Here is a 22,291-nt window from a genome sequence, read left to right on the forward strand (position 1 = left end):
GGGGTTGAATCTGGGACCTCATGCTGCAGCCACTGCACCACAGCCCAGGCCCCTGACGTCAGAAAGTCTCACTCAATAAATTGTGCTTCCCCCTCACACTTTTAGATTGTCTCCAGCTTTAAGACCACCACGTCGAGAGCCGTGTGCCAGCTCGTGAAGGAGTACATTGGCCACAGAGATGGCATCTGGGATGTCAGTGTGGCCCGGACGCAGCCCGTGGTGCTAGGCACCGCATCTGCAGGTGAGTGTGGGCGTGCGAGCAGATGAGAACATAAAGGTTGCCATCGCTGCCGCGATGGCCTGGGTGCGGCTTCACTTGGAGGGAGTGAACACGCTCACTGTAGGGATGGTGTGGTGTGTGCTGTAACGCAGACAGCAGGCACGTTTCCATCAGCCTTGTTATTTGTGGTCAAGTATACATCTGCTTTGAGAATATGTTGAGTGTCCCGAGAGGTGGCACAATGGATGAAGTATTAGACCCCTGAGCATGAGGTCCTAGGTTCAGTCCCCAGCATCACATATGCCAGAGTGATGCTGTGGTTTCCTTTTCTTCTCTCTGTAATAATAGGTACATAAAACCTTTGGGGGGGGGGGCCTGGGCAGTAGCGCAGCGGGTTAAGCGCAGGTGGCTCAAAGTGCAAGGACCAGCACAAGGATCCTAGTTTGAGCCCCCGGCTCCCCACCTGCAGGAGGGTTGCCTGACAGGCGGTGAAGCAGGTCTGCAGGTGTCTCTCTCTCTCCCTGTCTTTCCCTCCTCTCTCGATTTCTCTCGGTCCTATCCAACAACAGCTATAACAACAATAACAACCACAACAAGGGCAACAAAAATGGGAAAAATGGCCTCCAGGAGCAGTGGATTCATAGTGCAGGAACCGAGCCCCAGAGATAACCCTGGAGACAAAATGAAAAACCTTTTTTTTTTTTTTTTTTAAGAATTTATTTATTTATTCATGAAAAAGATAGGAAGAGATAAAGCACCAGCCATCACTCTGGTACATGTGCTGCCAGGGATCGAACTCGGGACCTCATGCTTGAGAGTCTAGTGCTTTAGCCACTGCGCCACCTCCCAGGCCACAGAAAAACCTTTTTTAACAAGGAGAGTATGTTGAACTTTTCCCCACTCTCAGTACGGTGGAGAGGAGTACCGTCTGGCCCCTGAGAATGAATGCCGTCCCATGCTTTAGATTACAGGTCACAGGGTGGGTGTCAGGGAGCCTGTGTGTTACTAGAGAAAAGATGTTTCAGGAGAGCCATCTAAGGCATCTCTCTCTCTCTCCACACCCATCAGAGGAAGATTGTTAGTGTGAAGAAAGGCGGGGCTGGAGATTCTGTGCCTGGTAGGGCACACACTTCACCGTGTGCCAGGACCTGACTTGGAGCTCCTGGCACCACAGGGAAGTGCTGTGCAAAATGGTGGAGCAGTGCTGTGGTGTCGGGCCTTCTGTCCGGAAAAAGGGAAAAAACAAACAGTAAAAATGTCCATAAGGAGTAGTGGGACTCTGCAAGCACCTTGAAGCCCTGGTGGAAAAATAAAATAAAAGGACATGCCTGAGGCTCTACCGTCTGTGGTTCAGTTCCCAACACCACCGTAACCCAGATCTGAGCAGTGTTCTGGTTAAAAAGATGACAATAATAAAAAAAAACTACACACTTGATAAAAAAAATGAGGATAAAAGGTAGGAACATGTTAGGGGGTAGATGAGTGGGGGTTGAAGGGGGTGTCAGGGACCCAGTGCATGATGGAGAACTCAGACTTGAGTTGGTGGTGCGAGTGGTATTCTGACACATACTACAGAGAGCTAACTTGAACCCATGAAACAGCACCATTGGACAGTTGGATGGTAGCACAGCGGGTGAAGCGCACGTGGCACAAAGCGCAAGGCCCTGTGTAAAGATCCTGGTTCGAGCTGCCGGCACAGACAGTGAAGCAGGTCTGCAGGTGTCTTTCTCCCCCTCTGTCTTCCCCTCCTCTCTCCATTTCTCTCTGTCCTATCCAACAACGATGACATCAATAACAACAACTACAACAATAAAACCAGGGCAACAAAAGAAAATACATATTAAAAAAAAAGAAAAAGAAACAACACTGTCTTGTACATCACTATTTCCCTGATGGTTCTATATTGTTATTTTTAAATTTTTTAAATATTTATTTATTACTGGATAGAGACAGAAATTGAGAGAGGATGGGGAGATAGAGAGAGATAGACACCTGAAGATCTGCTTCGCTTGTGAAGCTTTCCCCCTGCAGGTGGGGACCAAGGGCTTGAACCCATGTCCTTGTACACTGTGATGTGAACACTTAACCCTAGGCGTACCACCACCCAGCCCATTATTTTTTTTATACCAGAGCACTATTCGTCTCTGGCTTATGGTGGTATATGGGGCTTGAACCTGGGACTCAGAACCTCAGGCATGAGACTATTTTTGTATAACTATTGTGCTATCTCTTTACCCTACCCAGTGAGAAACTGCGTCAGTCATTGCTCACTGAGTTTTCTGACTTTTACATATGTTTAGGAAATGTCTAGCTAGTTAGAACAATAACAAAATTTCTTGCAGCTCTGGGAGTGGACACAGTGAATATGGTGCTGGACTTTAAAACATGAGACCCCATGGAATCAGGTGGTAGTGCAGTGGGTTAAGCACACGTGGTGCAAAGTGCAATGACTAGTGCAATGACTGGTTCGAGCCCCCAGCTCCCCACCTGCAGGGGAGTCACTTCACAAGCGGTGAAGCAGGTCTGCAGGTGTCTCTCTTTCTCTACCCCTCTGTCTTCCCCTCCTCTCTCTATTTCTCTCTGTCCTATCCAACAACGACGACATCGATAACAACAACAATAATAATCACAACAATAAAAAAGGGCAACAAAAGGGAATAAATAAATATTTTTTAAAAAAACATGAGACTCCAAGATTAATCCCAGCATCACATATGCCAGAGTGATGCTCTGCTTCTTCCTCTCTATATTATGTTAATAAATAAATGCACCTTAAAATAATTACAGTTCCAGGGAACATTTAAAGAAGAAAGTTTTTCTGGTATGTTCAAAATGATAGTTAGATAAAATTGCTCCAGTTTGTTTTAGAAACTGAGATGGAAAAAAAAAGACTAAAAGGGCCCTTTATGGCTCTGAAGTATGACTCTAGTAACTTGCAGTTATGTTTTAGATTTTTGTTTTTTAAGTTATTTTAGATAATTAAAATTTTTAATTTTTTAAATGTGGATTTTGCCCACCTGTAAATTTTTTATTCCTTTATTATTATTTATTTATTCCCTTTTGTTGCTTTTGTTGTTTTATTGTTGTAGTTATTATTGTTGTCATCATTGTTGGATAGGACAGAGAAAAATGGAGAGAGGAGGGGAAGACAGAGGAAGAGAGAAAGACACCTGCAGACCTGCTTTACCACCTGTGAAGCGACTCCCCTGCAGGTGGGGAGCCGGGGGCTCAAACCGGGATCCTTATGTCGGTCCTTGTGCTTTGTGCCACCTGCGCTTAGCCTGCTGCGCTACCACCTGACTCCAAAATTTTTTAATTTTGAGGGAACTTTTTTAAAATGTAAGAAAAAGAGAGAATCAGTGTATCAACCTGGCATATGCAGTGCTGGGAGTTGAACTTGGGACACTTGTGCTTTTAAGTTCACACTGTAGTCACAGTGCCACCTCTTGGACCACTCAGATTTTCTCATTACCTACTTAAAAAAAAAATTGTATTATTATAGGCATCAGTGCAAAGTTCTAGAGGTATATTTATTAACTCAAATACTATAACTGTATTTGGGTGCTATTTACATTTGAATATTGCATGATTCTTTTTGAAAAGTTTGAACAGTTCCATGGAATAATGAACCTGTGCCTAAGTCTCAAGCATGTTGCAGTCGTGTAGCAGTGAACCAGGGGCTCGCATCTCTGGAGCTCCATGGCCTCAGATAAGTGCCCCACTTTCCAGGTCTGCTTTCTTTGATCAGCTGAATTACAGAGTAGCAAGAGGGGGCTATGGTAATGTGACTTCTTGTTTTTGGGATATTTGTCAGTCTTTACTTGAAAAGACTGAAGTTGATGGCTTGGTTACTCTCCTGTTTCTGTCTTACAGATCACACGGCTCTGCTGTGGAGCATTGAGACAGGCCGCTGCCTTGTTAAGTATGCAGGCCACGTGGGCTCAGGTGAGCACTTGTACAGCGTCAGGTCTAGCTCCTGACAGGAAGGTGTGCTGATGTGGCCATTAGCTCACATGGACCTTTGTTCTCTGCTGGATATTCTGTGTGTGAGCTTCTCTCCAAGTGTACACGCAGCCAACAGCCATGTGCCTTTTGCTTCATGTTGTATAAGAGGCCGCACACAGACACTTTGGTAACTAGAATGTGGGTAGCATGTGTCAGGGATGACACAGCCACTCTGGAGACTCCTACAGCGTGATGCCTTAGTCCTGATGAAGAAGGACGCGTCTGTTCTGGAGCCTCAGTCAGATTACTGCCTGCTCAGTGTTCCTACCAGATGCCACTCTTCTTTCTTTCTTTCTTTCTTTCTTTCTTTCTTTCTTTCTTTCTTTCTTTCTTTCTTTCTTTCAATAAAGCTCCTGAGGTTTTTTTTTTTTTAATATTTAGTTTATTTATTCCCTTTTGTGGCCCTTGTTTTATTGTTGTAATGATTATTGTTGTCATTGTTGTTGGATAGGACAGAGAGAAATGAAGGGGGGGGAAGACAGAGAGGGGGAGAGAAAGACAGACACCTGCAGACCTGCTTCACCACTTGTGAAGCGACTCCCCTGCAGGTGGGGAGCCAGGGGCTTGAACCCGAATCCTTACAACAGTCCTTGCGCTTTGCGCCACCTGCGCTTAACCCGCTGCGCTATAGCCCGACTCCCTACTCTTCTATTTCTTAATATGATTCTTTTTTTTTTTAAAGTTAATCTTTATTTATTAATTGGATAGAAACAGCCAGAAATCAAGAGGGAAGGGGGTGATATAGAGGGAGAGAGACAGAGAGACACCTGCAGCCCTGCTTCACCATTCCTGAAGCTTTCACCCTGCAGGTAGAGACTGGGGGCTCGAACCTGGGTCCTTGCACACTATAACGTGTGCTCAACCAGGTGCGCCACTTTTAATGTGATTCTGTAATAATTTTCTAGTTCTAACAATACTAATGGTGCTTTGTTTGTTTGTTTTTATAAACCTAATTTTAAAAAATCTTCTTATTTTGTAGTGAATTCTATAAAATTTCATCCATCAGAGCAGTTGGCTCTCACAGGTATGTTGCTTATTGTCATTATTAAACAGCACTGTCTGCCCACAATCATAAATCAACTGTAATCCTTTTTTCTTTCATCACTAGTGTCAGCCATATTTGTGTCTTTCACAAAAAGGTGGATTGTCATTAGTCAACATAAATTAAATGAGAACTTAATTCTCACTTAATCCTCATAAAGGCAAAATCTACAGAGCAGTACATTTAGATCTGTCTTGGATTGTCACTAAGATGAATTTGATTTTATCGTGAGATCAGTTCAAACCTGTTCTTCTCAAGATCTTTCTAGAAAACCCTTCTTTAATGCCTGCTCTCACTGCTCAGGCCAATTCCTGTCACTCAGTTCTCTGAAGCCCCTTCATTCCTGCTGAACTCATGGTCCTTAAATACAGAAATGAGGGGGAGAAGGGGAAACGGTGAGTGTGGTCTGCAGGATGCGTCTCAAATACAGTCAGTCACAACTGCTTGGATGTGTAAACATTTCCACAGTGGTGACTGTCGGGATCTTGCCCGAGCTGACCTGGGATAGAATCCCAATTTGGGCTCATTGGGTATTTTACATGTGAGTGGGGCAGGAGAATGAGGTTGGTTTCAGAGTTGTTTATTTTTAAAAAATATTTTCTTTACCTTATTAATAGAGGACACGAACCAGAGCTTCCAGGTATTGAGCACAGGACCTCAAGCTTCAGTGTTCAGCGCTTTATCCACTGTGCTACCCTACTGGGCCCCGGAGTCATATTTTTAGACCCCTATTGTCTAATAAGTGTCTAGGGAAGGAGAAGTGAGTTATTTACACCATGTGAAGTCAAGAGGGTGTGGTTGGAGAGGGCAGATGTTGGGAGGTGGTAATGAGGTTGAGAAAGGTGGGCAGGAGAGGCTAGAAAGGAGCTTATAGCAGTGAAGACAGGGCTGCAGAGCGAGGCGCCCCAGGCTGGGGCTTGGCACTGAGAAGGTATTGTAGTCATAGGTGCGTGTAGTTCAGCTCAGTGCACTCAGATTACATAGTTTGAGAATGAGATGTTTGTTCTACCCTGAAATGTGTGTGTGTGTGTGTTTCTGTCTGTCTGTCCTTTGATCAGTACTCATCTTACTTTTACACGTTTATGCTCAGTAGCACCAAGACCTCAGAATTCATCTCACTGAATGGTCACCAGGTTACACAAGTCTGGTTGCCATTTCTTAGCCAGTATGTAGCAGAAAGCCCATGTTAGATTGCTTTGCACTTTGGATAATTTTTCTGGTTTCTCTCTTCAGCTTCTGGAGATCAGACTACTCACATCTGGAGGTACGCGGTCCAGCTGCCCACGCCTCAGCCCGTCACTGACACCAGTGTAAGCACTTTGACTTTCCTGAGACCCACCTGGGTATGGTGGCAGGGTTCTGGATGTTTGCAGACCTTGAGATAAGTGTGTAGCCCTGCTCTGGACTGAAGGTGCCCACTCCCTGCTCCTCCCTGGAAGCCTCACCTTGGTGGGACAGTTTGGAGAGAGGGACCTTGAACGGGCTTGAGCCAGTGGGATCTCTGCCCTTGTGAGAGACCCCAGAGAGCACTCTTGTGGCTCTCTCCCTACACCAGCAGGGAAGGCTGTATGAGGGGCCTGCCTGCACTCTGTCCTCACCCCTTGGTTGTGGCTCCTGGCCGGCTGAGTGCAGAGGGCCCGAGAGACACTGCCTTGATGCGGCATGTATGTTCTCCCCTTCCTCCTCCACGGGTGCCACGCAGAATGAGCTCTTCTCGCATGTATGTTCTCCCCTTCCTCCTCCACGGGTACCACGCAGAATGAGCTCTTCTCGCCAGTGCGATTCTTTAATATTTTTTGTATTTGATTTTAGACAGTGTGCCTTTCATATAAGGCCAGTCATTCCGTGAGTCACATGTGACATTTTTACATGTTAAAGTCCTGGGTAAACACGAGGTTGCACGCTGAGAAGAATTGACAGACAGAGACAGCATTCAGTTACTGTTGTCTTGTACTGTTGCCTTAGCTCTGCCACTGTGCCCAGCGCCCTTTGTCACAGTCACCAGATAGTTTAATTCTCCTTTGAGAGAAATGACCTTTCTGGTCTCCGTTCCGGGCAGCTTTATTTATGTGGCACCAGGAAGTGGACTAAGGGCCTCCTGAATGTGCAGAACCTTTAGTGGCCCAAGTTTTAAATTCTTTATATTTAGAAGGAGATTGGAGGGAGCCAGGTAGGGGCACACCTGGTTAAACACACACATTATAGTGTATAAGGACTTGGGTTCAAGACCCTGCAGGGGGAAAGTTTCATAAGTGGTGAAACAGGGCTGCAGATGTCTTTCTGTCTCTTTCCTTCTCTATTTCCCCCCTCACCTCTCAATTTTTTTTTTTAGTTTATTATTATTATTTATTTATTTATTTTTACCAGAGCACTGTTCAGTTCTGGCTTATTGTGGTGCAGGGGATTAAACCTGGGACTTCGGAGCCTCAGGCACGAGAGCCTCTTTGCATAACCATTATGCTGTCTACCTCTGCATTCATCCCTCAGTTTCTGTCTCTATCCAATAATAAAAATAAATAAATAATGGATTTTTAAATTTATTATTATTTTTAAATTTTTATTTATTTATTCCCTTTTGTTGCCCTTGTTGTTTTATTGTTGTAGTTATTATTGATGTCGTTGTTGTTGGATAGCACAGAGAGAAATGGAGAGAGGAGGGGAAGACAGAGAGGGGGAGAGAAAGACAGATACCTGCAGACCTGCTTCACCGCCTGTGAAGGGACCTGCCTGCAGGTGGGGAGCCGGGGGCTCAAACCGGGATCCTGACACCGGTCCTTGAGCTTAGCGCCACCTGCGCTTAACCCGCTGCGCTACAGCCTGACTCCCGGATTTTTAAATATTAAAAAGAAAAGATTGGGAGAGGTTACTGTGGCACATGTGATTCTGGGAATTAAACTCAAGACCTTATGGTTGAGAGTCCAATGCTTTACTTCCTGGGCCAGCGGAGCAGGCTATTATAGAAAAGATTCAATTATTTGTTTGGGTGGGGGGTGGTGGTGGTGGTGGAGAGAATGAACACGCACAAACGCACGCATGCGCGCGCACCAGCAGGTGGTGTTCGCTTAAGGTGGTGGGGATTGAACCTGCGACCTCTGTGACCTCAGGCCTGCAAGTTAGTGCCCTAGCAGACCAAAGCCTTTCTCCCACCCCCAGGGCAGTTTTCTGTTGCAGAGTCATCCACAGTCTTCTCCCTGTGTACTCACATGGTGCTTGAGCCTGATCCCTTCTGCATGGCCACCAGTCAGGTGAGGGCAGGACCCACCCACAGGACTACAGTTCACTACAGTTCACCCCTTTACTGACCTTGTCTCTAAATACAGCCATATTGTGCACACCTGGGGGTGGGAGGGGCATTGAAGACTCAGAGGAAAATGTAGGGGGCAGGGCACCTCAGCCCATGACAACTTTCCATTTTTTTCTATGGTATGTGCATGGAGCTCCCTAGTCCTCCAGAGATATAATTCAGACTATCTTGTTTCTTTTAAAAAGTATTTTATTTATATATTGGATAGATACAGAAAGAACTTGAGAGAGAAAGGGAAGATAGAAAGAGAAGCTTCCCTCCCACAGTTAGGGACTGGGGGGCTTGAACCCAGGCCCTTGCACATTGTAATGTGTGTGCCCAACCAGGTATGCCACTACCTGCCCCCCAGAATATCTTATTTATTCCTCAGAGCTGTCTGCTGATTTTCCATTACACAGACAAACCCAAAGTCCTCGACATGTCTGTCAGGTTTTCCACGAGCCACTCTGGCTGACAGTTCTGAATTGTCCCTGACTATCTCCAGCTCATAACCTCCCTGTTCGTGTAGGTCTGGGGCCTTGCCCTGGCATGCCCTCTGTGGCTGTGCTGGCCTGACACATGTGCTCTCTTCCCTTGTTGGCGTCATGTTCTGAGGCGAGTGTTCTTCGAGTCCTGCCTTGACAGTTATTAAGAAGGAGCAGCCTGTGTGACTCACTCCCACATCTGCTTAGTTTTCTCTCAGAGCTCATTTCTTTTTTTAAAAAAAAATATTTATTTTTTAAATTTATTCCCTTTGGTTGCCCTTGTTTTATTGTTGTAGTTCAGAGCTCATTTCTGTCTCTCTGCATCTAACACATAACCTCACCCGTAGTGTGCTCAGGGACATGTGCCAGGCTCCCTCCTGGATGGTGTATATACTCTGGTGGGCCATGCTGCCAGCTGACCTTCACGTGGTCCCACACATGCGTGTCCAGCAGGCCCTCTGCCCCTTCCCTACTGCCTGGGATCTGGCTCTGTGCACCTGACACACTTGTGGAATGAGCAGGTGAACATTTTCTTTCTTTTTCTCTTTCGTCCTCCTCTTCCTCCTCCTCCCTCCTCCTCCTCCTGCTCCTTCCTCTTAAGATTTTATTTATTTATTAATGAGAAAGATAGGCGAGAGAACCAGACATCATTCTGGGACATGTGCTGCCTGAACTCAGGACCTCATGCTTGAGAGTTCAGTGCCTTATCCACTGCACCACCTCCTGGACCACCAGAAGAGTGTTTTCTTAGAGCTGCCACTTTGGTTGTCTGTGTTCTGCTTTTACTTTGTACTTGGCTTCTGACAGATATCACTGGCACCATGGGAAAGCAAAGCCAACTCGTATGCCTAGTGTGGTAACTGTAGAACTCCCAGTGTATCTGGAGAGGCCTAGGAGAATTCCAGTTACTGACTGACTTCTAGCTGAATTTGTTCTGACTATGAAGTCTATGGGCAAATGGTGAAATCACTTTGCCTTCTCGTTGGCTAATAGAAATGCACTTCATCTTGATTGACTTGCATTTTTTCCTTATATTTGGTCCTGGGTTCAAGCCAAGCAGAGAACCATAAAGTCGGCCAGCAACTGTTGAGCCTCCGCGCTGATTAAGTCCAGGCAGGTGGCCAGTCAGGTCGTGTGGCTTCAGACCAGACTCCAGGTTCTCAGAGAGTTTCCTGTCTGCTCTCACCGCAGCAGCAGATCTGCGGTGACGACGAAATTGAGTGCTCGGACAAAGATGAGCCAGATGTTGATGGGGATGTGTCCAGCGACTGTCCCACCATCCGGGTGCCGCTGACCTCTCTGAAGAGCCACCAGGGCGTAGTCATTGCCGCCGACTGGCTGGTCGGGGGCAAGCAGGCAGTGACGGCATCGTGGGACAGAACTGCCAATCTGTACGACGTGGAGACTTCGGAGCTCGTCCACTGTTTGACAGGTGCGGGGTGCGGGCCTGCTCACTGTCTGCCAGGTGCGGGGCATGTCCTGTCTACTGACAGGGTCAGAGAGTAGGCCAGGATGTGTTATGACAGGTGCTGGAGGTGTGTCCTGTACACTCTGACAGACGCAGGAGGGGCCGTGACCCATTCACACCTGATAGGTGCAGGTGTGGCCCTGTTTACTGCCTGATTGGTGTGGGGAACGCCTGCCTTGTCCCCTCCTGGGGCACGCGAAGCTTTCTCACAGTGACTTCTCACCCTTTATGGCTGTGCATCCTCTTGACTCTTCACCCTGGTGTATAATTGCCAGAGACCTTTCCTAAAAAACAGAAACAGCTGGCAGTGGGTTTCTTTCTTCTTTTTTTCCTCCCCCTTCTGGGAAATGATATCTGAATATTTGAAGCGGGGTTAGTGAGCTCATTTTCTCTTGCTTTGTGGAACTCATTTCCACAAACATGGTGTCTTAATAGCCACAGGCTTCACAGTCCTCAGTTTTCTTGAAAGGGAGTTCCTGGCACCAGCTGCTGATTCTGCTCAGGGTCAGGATTGAAACCAGGTGTGGTGAGCCTCTGGCATCACCTGAATTGAACGTAGGTCCATGCGCTGTTGGTCCATGACAGAAGCCCCATGTCCTTGCTCACTGTCATCTGGGTACCAGTGCTGGCCTCTGGACCTGCCCTTTTCCCACCCAGGACAGCTTTCGCCTGACTAGGTCAGGCACCATAAGCACACTTGCAGGCTGAACTTTTCCTTGTGCTGTTCTGTGATGACTGAAGCACCCCATCACCTCTGTGGTTTCTGCCCAGACTTGAGGGAAGGTTGCATACAGGGAGGTGTGCACAGGACAGGGGGCTGGTTACCTCAGCATTTTGCAACTCTGTCAGTAGGTGATTCCCCACTGAGTGCTAAGGTTGTGTGTTACAAACTAGGGGCTATTCTGGAAGAATTAGAACCAGCCTGTCCACACAGTCTGTTAGAGAGATTTGTCTGACCTTCAAATTTAAAGCCAGAGAGTGGGCTATACCTCCTGCTGCTGCCTCTGAATGCACCAGTGGTGGGACTCCAAAGCCCCTGGGGGAGCCGCCCCTGTGGACCTCCATCTGTGTGGTCCAGAGAGTTGTGTTTGCTCCTCAGTGCACATGATGGGGCACAGAGCACCCCACTACTGTCTGTTGTGGGTGACCTTGTGTCTTTGTTGTCTTTGGTTGTAGGGCATGACCAGGAGCTCACACACTGCTGCACGCACCCCACCCAGCGGCTTGTGGTGACTTCCTCCAGAGACACGACTTTCCGCCTGTGGGATTTCAGGGACCCTTCCATCCACTCTGTGAATGTCTTCCAGGGCCACACGGAGTGAGTTGCACTGGTTTAAAGATTGCTCCAACTGCTCATGATTCCAACTGTCTAGTGTTGTGGTTTGAATTCATAACTTCGTCCTTACTGTTATTTTTATCATTGAGTTCTTCTGTCTTTCAAAAGAACTATCTAGCTCCATCGGGTGATCAAGACTGAATGGGACAGCACGGGGCAGCCAGGAGAGGGATGGCTGTGAAGAATTGCGAAACACTCCAGGGGTGGGGCACAGGTCCTGTCAGAGGTTTTACAGGCTGTCCCTAGGCCCAGAAGCTGCCCAGGGAATGTCTGTTGCAGTTTGTTCCCAGGGAGACCAGGACAGTGAGGCAGACGCGTGTCCCAGGAGCCCCATACTCCCTTGTCCCCATCCTCTGCTGGGCCTCTGTCCTGTTTGTGCTTGTTCTTGTCACCTGTGGAATGTGGACGTGGAGGGAGAAGCTTCTGGACCCTGTGAGAAGATGACGGTTACTCGGGCTCTGGTTGCCTCTGTCCTCAGGCTGAAGCCAGACCCCCTTGGAGTGTATGAGGTGCTAGCTGTGGTCCCTTGGGACTGAGGCCCCAGGGGTATGGGCAGCAGGACTCCCAAACCTTCTCCCTGAGCCTTCACGCCTGCTGTTTGCTTAAATTTTAAGCTTCTGTAAAGATCAGAATAGTGTGGTGAAACATCTGTGAATAGTGTGGTGAGACATCTGTGACCTTTCAAGGTTCATCAAGGTTTTACTCCCCACATTTTTGTGTCTGTGCATCTACGCTTCTGTCCAGTCTGCGGAGTGCATGCCTGGGCCCTTCAAGGGGGCTGCTCTTCCCATGTCCAGTGGCCCCCAGAGAGCTCAGCATGTGTTTTGTGAGCAGCTCTGCATTGCTGTCCACCTAAGAGGTGGACGTTAAGATGCTTCGGTGTCTGATGCCAGGCCCTGTCAGAGTCACTCCCGTTGTCTCCAAATGTCATTGCTTGCTTAGGATTTCATAAGGATTCGCTCAGATGTGGTGCTGCTTGTCTCCACCTGCCCTGCTGTGACTTTTATGATACGGTTTGCTGAGAGGAGCCCAAGTCTGTCCTGGGGGCTGTCTTCCTGTAAGGCAGAGCTTCCTCACAGTCTCCTCTGTGCTTAGTTTTTCATGACCTCGCCCTGTGCCCCTTGCATCCTGCTGTTGGGATGCTGGTCTGCCCAGCGCTGGTGTCCTCTGCCCTCCCTGTGACAGCAGACAGGTGAGGCCTCTTCCTTGGTGGCCATGCTCTCCAGGGGCTGACATGGGTGGTATGGCCTGGTGATGGGGACGGATGTGGGGGACGGGTGGTTTCTGCGTGCCCCGCGTGGCTGCACACTGCTCACTGCAGCAGTAGCGTTAGTGTCAGTGTGGGCATTCCCACTTTGCTCCGATGGCTACGGACGATCCGTCTGTTTCTGTCCCTGGCCATGGCCTGTGCTTGGGAGACGGCCACCCGACTCCACACTGGAAGTGCCTGCTGACTAGGCCTTGCTCCCCCAGGCTGAAAGCACAGTTTTGTGGGAGGTGTGGGGCTGGGTGAGGTGGCTGTCTGTGCCTGCAGGGCAGGGTATATGCACACGCCCCCCACCCCTAGGACAGACCTGAGACTGCCAGCTGGCAGAGGGTTACCAGTGTGGGCACGGATGGGAGGACTTGCTGCTGGAGTCCTGGTGTGTGAAATTGACATCCGGTGACACGCTCCCTATACTGGGAGGTAAACTGAGTCAGGGAGATGCGCTTATTTCCCGAAGACTGCCTCGTCCTAGGTGGGCTTACTTGTGCTTCCAGAGTGGCCTCTCTTGGTGCCACTTAAATAAGCTTTTAGTTGCATTCTGTGAGATGGATAGGCGTGTGTGTGTGTGTGTGTGTGTGTGTGTGTGTGTGTGTGTGTGTGTGTGTGTGTGTGTGTGTATGCGTGTGCAGAGAGACCCAAGAATGTGTCTACCTACTGGGAGTAATGAGAGGTTATGTTGCAGCGTATACACCAGGTTCTGGAGTCATTCTCTGGATCTGCGTAGAAGGAGTCTCAGAGAGATCTCTTTGGATACGGGTTTATTCCAGTGTGGTTGAAGAAGGGGACTTTAGCTTGTCTTATCCTTTGGGAACTGGCTTGTTGGTGCGTGTGGAAGTGAGTCCCACAGCCAGTTGGGGCTTTGGGCTGCTTCCTTCTGTTCACCATCGTGAGCTTCGGGATTGCTTGAGGAAGCCTCTTCTGCATCAGTGGCTGTTGAATTCTGTCACAGAGAGGGCCCACAGGACAGACCTTCGGCGTGCATTTCCTGCAGTGTACACCCTGAGTGTGTATGAATTTGTGCTAGCTCTTTCATTAGCCTACACTTGAGCCCCGTTCCTGACTGGGAATAGAGGAGTGGCTCATCTGAGGCCTTGCTGCTCCCAGTGTGGCTGTGATGTGTCCCCCAAACCTGTCCTTTGTCATCGGCTCCAGAGACTGTCCTGCAGCTATCCCAGCCACAGCGGCTGTCCCATTCCAGTGCGGCACCTGCAGTATGTGTCCCGTGGACAGGAGACAGGGATGTCCCCTCCGAGACTTGCTCTTCTGCTGGCTTCCCACAGTCTCCGACATGCACAGCAAAACTCAGTTGTGCAGCAAGGGGTCTGGCTGAGTTTTGCTGGTGGATGTCACCTCTTGTGTGAGACCTCGTGTCTAGTCAGCACACAGAGCGCCTTGGGAAGCTTCATTGGGGGTGTGCTCTCCTGGATGGAACCTGGCAGTCTGGAAAGTGTACTGTTAATAGAATCCTGTGTTCATCACTCCACCGTCTGCCCAGTACCTCTGAATCTCTGTCCTTGGGTCTCCTGGAAGGCAAGGTGCAGCTAAGTAGGTTCAAGCTGTGGCCTTGTTCTGTTAGAACTAGGAATAGAGTTGCAGTGTGTCCTTTCCTGGAACAATAGGAAGGTGTCATTGGAGAATTGTAGAATGGCACCAGAATGCCCACCCTCGGTAGCGAATTTCTCAAGCATTTCTGTCCTCATCGGCAAGGGTGACAGTAAATCCAGGGAATTCTGCTTCTCAGACAAGCTGTTTCTTTATTCATGTCTTCTTCCACCTGATGGTTTAATTCCACAGGCCCAGTGGACTCAGCAGCTGTGCCCCCGCCTCTGATGGCGTCCCTTTGGTCGGTCCCTGGACTCGTGTGCGGGCGATTCCAGCTGGCCTCGTGCCCCTGGGCTGACATGCCTGTGCTGCAGGGGCTCTCACTGAACAAGCACATTTTCAGGTTGAATCCACTGCCTTTGAGAGGACTGTGAGCGCTGCCCCTTTAGAGTGTTCTCTAACAGAAGGGCAGGATGCCCCCTACCCGCGCCTGCCTCCCCACGGAGCAACTCCCACGCCTTTTGCTTTGTTTCAGTTGCTGCAAAGAGGGGCTGACAGTTGAGTCAGTCACTGGTCATTAAGCTCCCCTGTGGGTGGCCGATGACTGCAGCGTGAAGCTGACAGTGCTTACTCGAGAGAGAACACACTCTGGCACTAACACAATTAGCTCACACGGGCAGAATGTGGCAGAGTGAGAGGCCTCTCTGGATTTAAATCTTCAGTAGGAGTGTAACTTTCTCACAACCCAGACTGAACTGAAGCATTTTCATGTGGACAACAAACCAGCACGTTAAAAACAGAAAAACCAGCTGAAGAATTGCGGTTGTCGTGGGGCTGGGTGGTGGCGCACCTGGTTGAGCACGTTACAATATGCATGGACCCAGGTTTGAGCCCCCAACCCCCATTGCAGGGGGAAAGTTTTGCAAGCCATGAAGCAGTGCTGCAGGTGTCTCTTTGCCTCTTTTCCTCTCTAAGTACCCTTCTCCAATTTCTGACTGTCTATCCAATAAATAAGTAAAGATAAAAAAATTGCGATTGTCCTTACTGCCAACTGGGGCGGGGGAGGTGGATATTTAGTATTAAACCTAAGGTTGTATAAGGGTGAAAATAGCTTTGGATTTTGTGTCTATGAAATTAACAGCTTTTTCTTTTTTTTTTTTTAATATTTTATTTATTTATTCCCTTTTGTTGCCCTTGTTGTTTTATTGTTGTAGTTATTATTGTTGTTGTCGTTGTTGGATAGGACAGAGAGAAATGGAGAGAGGAGGGGAAGACAGAGAGGAGGAGAGAAAGATAGATACCTGCAGACCTGCTTCACTGCCTGTGAAGTGACTCCCCTGCAGGTGGGGAGCCAGGGCTCGAACCGGGATCCTTATGCCGGTGCTTGTGCTTTGCGCCACCTGCGCTTAACCCGCTGTGCTACAGCCCGACTCCCTTTCTTTTCTTCTTTCCTTCCTTTTTTTTTTTTTTCTTTCCAAGTTTGATTTCTGTATTGAGAGAGAACCAGAACATCACTTTGGCACAGGTGGTGCTGGGAAATCAAACTTGGGACCTTATGCTTAAGAATCCAACACTTTAGGGGGCTGGGAGGTGGCGCAGTGAGTTAAGTTCACATAGCGCAAAGTGCAAGGACTGGCCTAAGGATCCTGGTTGAGCCCCCAGCTCCCCACCTGCAGGGGTTTGCTTTGCAGGCGGTCTAGCAGGTCTGCAGGTGTCTGTCTTTCTCTCTCCCTCTCTGTCTTCCCTTCCTTTCTCCATTTCTCTCTGTCCTATCCAACAACGACATCAATAACAACTACAACAAAATGGGAAAAATGGCCTCCAGGAGCAGTGGATTTGTAGTGTAGGCACCGAGCCCCAGCGATAACCCTGGAGGCAAAAAACAAAACGAAACAAAACAAAACACACTTTATATATTGTGTACCTCCTGTTCTTGATGTTAACAGTTTCTAAGGTTCTCTTTTTAGAAAAGAGAAGTTGTGCTTTGACAGTACAACATTCTTCAGCCGTGATGGCTTAATTTAACTTGATTCTGTGCTTGGTCAGCACCTCAGCTTCTGCGGCGCATTGCTGTCTGTCGACTAGCTGCCTTTAGGGTAGACGGTGCTTGATTTGTGAATCTGCTCCCTGTTCATTGTCTGTGTGGGAGACACAGACATTCTCCTGTGGTGTTCTCCTAAGGACCGGAGATGCCGGGGTAGATGCTGCAGTTGGAGGAGAAAGGATCTGTGGGTCACATTGGCCTCCAAACTCTCTTATACTGAAGCCTTTGAGTCTCAGATTCCCCGCAAGTTCATATACTCTTCCCATAGGTCTGCAAATCTGGTCCTGTCTGCTTAAGTTTTTTTTTTTTTTTAAAGATTTATTATCTTTAATCTTTTTTTAAAATAAAGAATCTTTTAAAATTGTTTTCATTATCTTTATTTATTCGATAGAGATAGCCAGAAATCTAGAGGGAAGGGGGTGATAGAGAGGGAGAGACTGAGAGACCTGCAGTACTGCTTCACCACTTGGAAAGCTTTCCCCTTGCAGGTGGGGCCTGGGGGCTTAAACCCGGGTCCTTGTGCATAATGGTATGTATACCCAACCAGGTGCGCCACCAACCAGCCCTGTCTCAAATTTTTTATCTTAATGAGAAACAGATGTTTGTGTGTGAGCCCTGCTCAGCTCTGGCTTGAGGTGGTACAGGGGGTTGAACCTAGGACCTTAGAGCATCAGGCATATGTCTTTTGCATAATGCCTTTAAATCTGATGAGTGGAGAATGCTTGAGAGAGTTCAGTGACTTGCCTGAGTGCCACTGCTCACTGACTGGTACCATAATGCCCAGTCCCCCAGACTGACACCCTGGCCTGTTCCATAGACTCACCAAGAAAGTAGTCGGCAGAAATACAGCCTGCTGCCTAGGTCAAGTTAGTGCATTTCTGGACGTTTCCATCTTCTGGAAATGAATGGTTGAACTTGGCAAATGCAGTGCGCAGCACGAGACGCTGGGTGCATGTGTCTGTTCGCAGGTCCTCGTGTGCTGTCGTTCGCTGCCCTGGGGGCCCTGGTTTCCTCGCACCTCCTCCCCTCAGCCCGCCGTAGCCGGAGCAGAGACCTCCCCTCTGCCCGACCAGCCTCCTGTGGATGATTTTATAGTGCCCTCTGATTCAGCATTCTCCTAAAAGTGAGAGGGCTGTCTAAGGCATTTCAGGAATTCAAAAATTCTTCACTGCAGAAGAACTTCTTAGGTGGCTTAGGAGGTGGTACAAGGGGTAGTGTTGGACTCTCAAGCCTGAGGTCCTGAGTTTGACCCCAGGATCTTACGTGCTGTTCTCTCCCTTCCCTGCACATCTGTATGCACATATACATACATGCGTGCACACATACTAGCTATAAGAAGGATGTCTCAGTCGGCTTAAGAAAAGGGCTTTGTGAGCTGGCAGTGGAGCAGTGAATAAAGCTTCAGACTCAAGTGTGAAGTCTCTGGCATTGCAAGTGCCAGAGTGAATTCTGCTGTCGCCTCCTCCTATTCCTCTTTCTCCTCTCCCTCTCTTTCTTTTTTTCGTTCTTCTTTCCTTCCTTCCTTCCTTATTTCTTTTGTTCTTTCTTTCTTTTTTTTTTCCTTTTTTTTCCTGCAGGGTTATTGCCAGGGCTTGGTGCCTGCACCACGAATCCACTGCTCCTGGAAGTCATTTTTTTTCCCTTTTGTTACCCTGGTTGTTTTACCATTGTTGTGGTGGTTATTATTATCATTGTTATTGATGTCATTGTTGTTGGATAGGACAGAGAGAAATGGAGAGAGGAGGGGAAGACAGAGGGGGAGAGAAAGACAGACACCTGCAGACCAGCTACACCGCCTGTGAAGCGACTTCCCTGCAGGTGGGGAGCTGGGGGCTTGAACTGGGATCCTTCTGCTGGTCCCCTTGAGCTTTGTGCCACGTGTGCTTATCCCACTGTGCTACTGCCTGACCCCCTTGTTCTTTCTTTTTTTAAGATTTTATTTATTTATGAGAAAGATAGGAGGCGAGAGAGAGAGAGAGAAAGAACCAGACATCACTCTGGTACATGTGCTGCCGGGGATCGAACTCAGGACCTCATGCTTGTGAGTCCAATGCTTTATCCACTGTGCCACCTCCCGGACCACCCCTTTTTTTTTTTTTTTAATTAATAAACCCTTTTTTTAAAAAAAAATTTTATTTTATTTTATTTATATATTCCCTTTTGTTGCCCTTGTTGTTTTATTGTTGTAGTCATTGTTGTATAGGACAGAGAGAAATGGAGAGAGGGAGGGGATGACAGAGAGGAGGAGAGAAAGATAGACACCTGCAGACCTGCTTCACCGCCTGTGAAGTGACTCCCCTGCAGGTGGGGAGCTGGGGTTCGAACCGGGATCCTTATGCCAGACCTTGTGCTTTGTGCCACCTGCACTTAGCCCGCTGCGCTATAGCCCGACTCCTTAATAAACCCTTTTAAGAAGTTGGTAGACCCAAAAAAAGATCATTCAGCTACAACAACGACAACAAACGGACTTCAAGGAGGAATAGTGCTTCAAGTTCTGTACTCACTGCCTCCTTGTCAGGGCTTCTCTGTTTTGGAGGTGACCTTGCAGACAGTGACCAGGCCCACGGCCAGACCAGAGCTGCTGAGCTCAGACTCAGGGCTGCAGACTCACCAGCCGACTGTGCAGCAGGTTCTGGACTGACTGGCCCAGACCCTCCAGGCGGTGCTGACCAGGTGGTGGGGTGCCTGACCCTTTGACAGCACGAGCGGCCGCCTCCCCTGGCTGGCACCGACAGCCACGGGGCAGGCGAGCCGTTCGCTCTGGGCTTTACCACGGTCCTCAGGACCACAGCTTCAAGTCTCTGAACTTGCCCGAGCATCATGGGTGCCGTGAGAAGCGCCTGTGCTCTGCCCGGTGCCTCGCAGGTCTGCTTTGTGGGAACCACCTCACAGATGTGGGGGGCAGGGGGAGCACCCTGCTGCGCACTTTCCACATGGCGTGCTTCTCCTCGGCGTGAGGTGCCGGCAGATTGCTATGCAAAACAGATCTGCGTCTCTGTGCTGGAGACAGCTGTTCTCCTAATGAGCAGTGCGCGCCAGTCTCGCCGTGATTGAGGCCCACAGAGGGAGCGGAATATTCCGGCGAAGGCAGCGGTGTGCGGCGAGGAGTGGGCGCCGTCAGCTGGAAGCACATGCTCGGCTGCTCTCTGCGACAAGATAAATGAGTTGGTGGAGTTTGCAGAGTCAGAGCTTTTCCAGTGAGTGGCTGTGCCAGGCTCCCTGCAGGACCGGGGCCAAGAGCGCCGTCCACACTCCCCTCCTTGCTCACCATACCCGTCAGCACTGTGATTTATGAAGACCAGTGTCGGCAGCCTCCCAGCAACTCGGGCTAGTGGTCTTTTGTGGAGGCGTTCCCCATTAAGTTTGAATGCTAAGTGAGATTTAACTTGGGGGACCCTCTGGAGGACTCCCTTGCTCACGAGGTATCCCCACTGTCAGGATCAGCAGCCCCGTGCCCTCTTCCTGTGCCATCCTGTGTGGGGTCTGGCTTTGAGTCGGGAGTTGAGACGGCTGAAGGGGTCACGCCCTTCCTGTGTCACCCGCCTCTTGCAGGGCTCCCTCTGTCCCTCCGTGTGGCACAGGCCATGCCCGGCTGTGGCGTCTGTGGGCCATGCAGGGGCTGCACGTGCCACTCGGGATGGGGCTTCGGTCAGCACCAGTGTGTCCTCATCAAGCTGGAGCTCCCAGATCCTAGACCCAATTGGATGTGGGTGTTCTGGACCAGAAGAACTTTTTTGTTTCCGGCTCGAAGTGAAGTGACATTTATTTGAAATTAACGTGAAGAGTGCCATCATCTGCATAGTTTTGAGCAGCCTGCTCAAGCTGCAGTTGATTTTTGTGGCTCTCTGGAGTTGTGGGAAGCTGTTATTAAGGGTCCAACCTGTCTGAGGAACAGGGGTGGCCTTTACTTTCATTTATGATACAGTAATTTTATGAAGACACTGGCATACCACTCCACTCTGACATGTGGTACCTGGGGGTAGAAGCTGGGCCCTCATATATGCAAGTCCTGCATTCTATCCCTGAGCTGTCTTGCCAGCAGCCTTTCCTTTCCTTTCCTTTCCTTTCTTAAAATAGTGGTTTATAAGGCTATAAGTTAATAGGAGTGTATATTAACACCGTTCCCACCACCAAAAGTCTGTCCCCACCCCCCTGTAGTAAAGTTAAAAATCTACCTTCTCCCTCCACCCAGAGTTTTTTACTTTGGTGAAATACTCCAAACTCAGTCAAATTCTACTTTGTTTTACCCTTTATGTTCTTCTTCTATTTCTGTGTATGAGTTTTTTTAAATGTTTATCTTATTTATTATTGGATAGAGACAGAAAAATTGGTGGGGGGGGTAGAGAGGGAGAGCGACAGAGAGACACCTGCCGCCTTGCTTCCCCACTCGTGAAGCCTTCCCCCTGCAGGTAGGAACCAGGGACTTGAACCTGGGTCCTTGTGCACTTTAATGTGTGCACTAAACCAGGTGCGCCACCACCTGGCCCCAGCCTTTTGTTTATAAATGTTATTTTCTTGCTCTGTGGATGCTTCTTCTACAAGTGCGAATTGAACATCTCTGCTGAGCACTGATGACTTGACATCTAAGCATTGTGCACCGGTCCAGCTGGTTCCCGCCTGACATGGGGTTGCTAAGTGCGGAACATCTCAGGTTCCCCTCCATGCACATTTCAGACGCACATGCGCGTGCTCACTGCTGCCCGTGCTGGACATCACCTCCCCAGGACTGAAGCAGTGCCCGTCCATAGCCACGGCAACCACCCTGGTCTCCACTGTGTGACGAGACTCTTGGGGCTCAAGTCAGCAAGGGGCTCTGGCTGTTCTGCCCAGCACAGTTGCCAGCAGGGCTCCCTGTGTTGTTGTAACTGAGGACAGCACTCCACTGCCCATACCCACCCCTGTGGGCTGCTTTCTCAATAGAGAGACGGAGAGGAGGAAGACAAGCCCGGTACTGAAGCTTCCTCAGTGTGCCGGGGACTGGTCTCCAGCCTGGGCTGCGCCCATGGCAAAGGTGGTTAGTACCCCACTGAGTGATTTCCCTGTTCTGTCTTAGTTTTTTCTACATGCCTGTTGACAAAGTATTGAAAATCATTTACATTGCAAAATGAATTCTCACATATCCTTTTGTTCTGTTTACGGCAGGTGTGGGGAGAGAGCCTGAATTGCTGGGATCTGCCTCAGGGTCCTGCTGCATATTCTTCACTGGGCTGCCTCACTTTTTAAAGATTTATTTATTTATGATAGATTGGCGCGAGGCACAACTATGTGTCACTGGTTCACGCAGTGCCGGGTCTTGAACTTGTGATCTCATGCCTTCAAGCCCAATGCCTTAGCCTCTGCGCCATCTCCCGGGTTGCTGACTCTCTTTGTCTTAGAGTAATTTACTAGGGATTGTACATTGGTTTGCAGAATTGTAAGATTTCAAGGGCAAGGTCTCACTATTTGCAGCTCACCACCTTCACCATCACAGGCCCCCTCCCATGGTCTGGTAACCAATGGTGTTCTCACAGAGCCTGGGAGACAGCGCACAGAAAGTGTCTTTGTCCATACATCTGTCCACACTAGTTGACTGCTGGGACGCAGCAGGGACAGGTCGAGG

The 22,291-nt window shown here is 48.9% G+C and overlaps 1 protein-coding gene across 3 annotated transcripts in view; it reads left to right on the top strand.

Moving 5' to 3' along the window:
* The window catches only part of WDR37 (WD repeat domain 37), a 47,803-nt gene that overhangs the window by 20,354 nt on the left and 5,158 nt on the right, over window positions 1–22,291 (top strand). For 2 of the 3 annotated variants that reach the window (XM_060184472.1, XM_016189501.2), the window contains 6 exons: window positions 106–241; window positions 4,094–4,165; window positions 5,205–5,249; window positions 6,501–6,577; window positions 10,227–10,467; window positions 11,680–11,821. In XM_060184472.1, coding sequence (XP_060040455.1) covers window positions 106–241; window positions 4,094–4,165; window positions 5,205–5,249; window positions 6,501–6,577; window positions 10,227–10,467; window positions 11,680–11,821 — 713 coding nt within the window. The remainder of the gene's footprint in view (window positions 1–105; window positions 242–4,093; window positions 4,166–5,204; window positions 5,250–6,500; window positions 6,578–10,226; window positions 10,468–11,679; window positions 11,822–22,291) is intronic. The other variant, XM_060184473.1, reaches the window with a different exon arrangement.

Source organism: Erinaceus europaeus, unplaced genomic scaffold, assembly GCF_950295315.1.
Source record: "Erinaceus europaeus unplaced genomic scaffold, mEriEur2.1 scaffold_419, whole genome shotgun sequence".
Lineage (NCBI taxonomy): Eukaryota > Metazoa > Chordata > Mammalia > Eulipotyphla > Erinaceidae > Erinaceus > Erinaceus europaeus.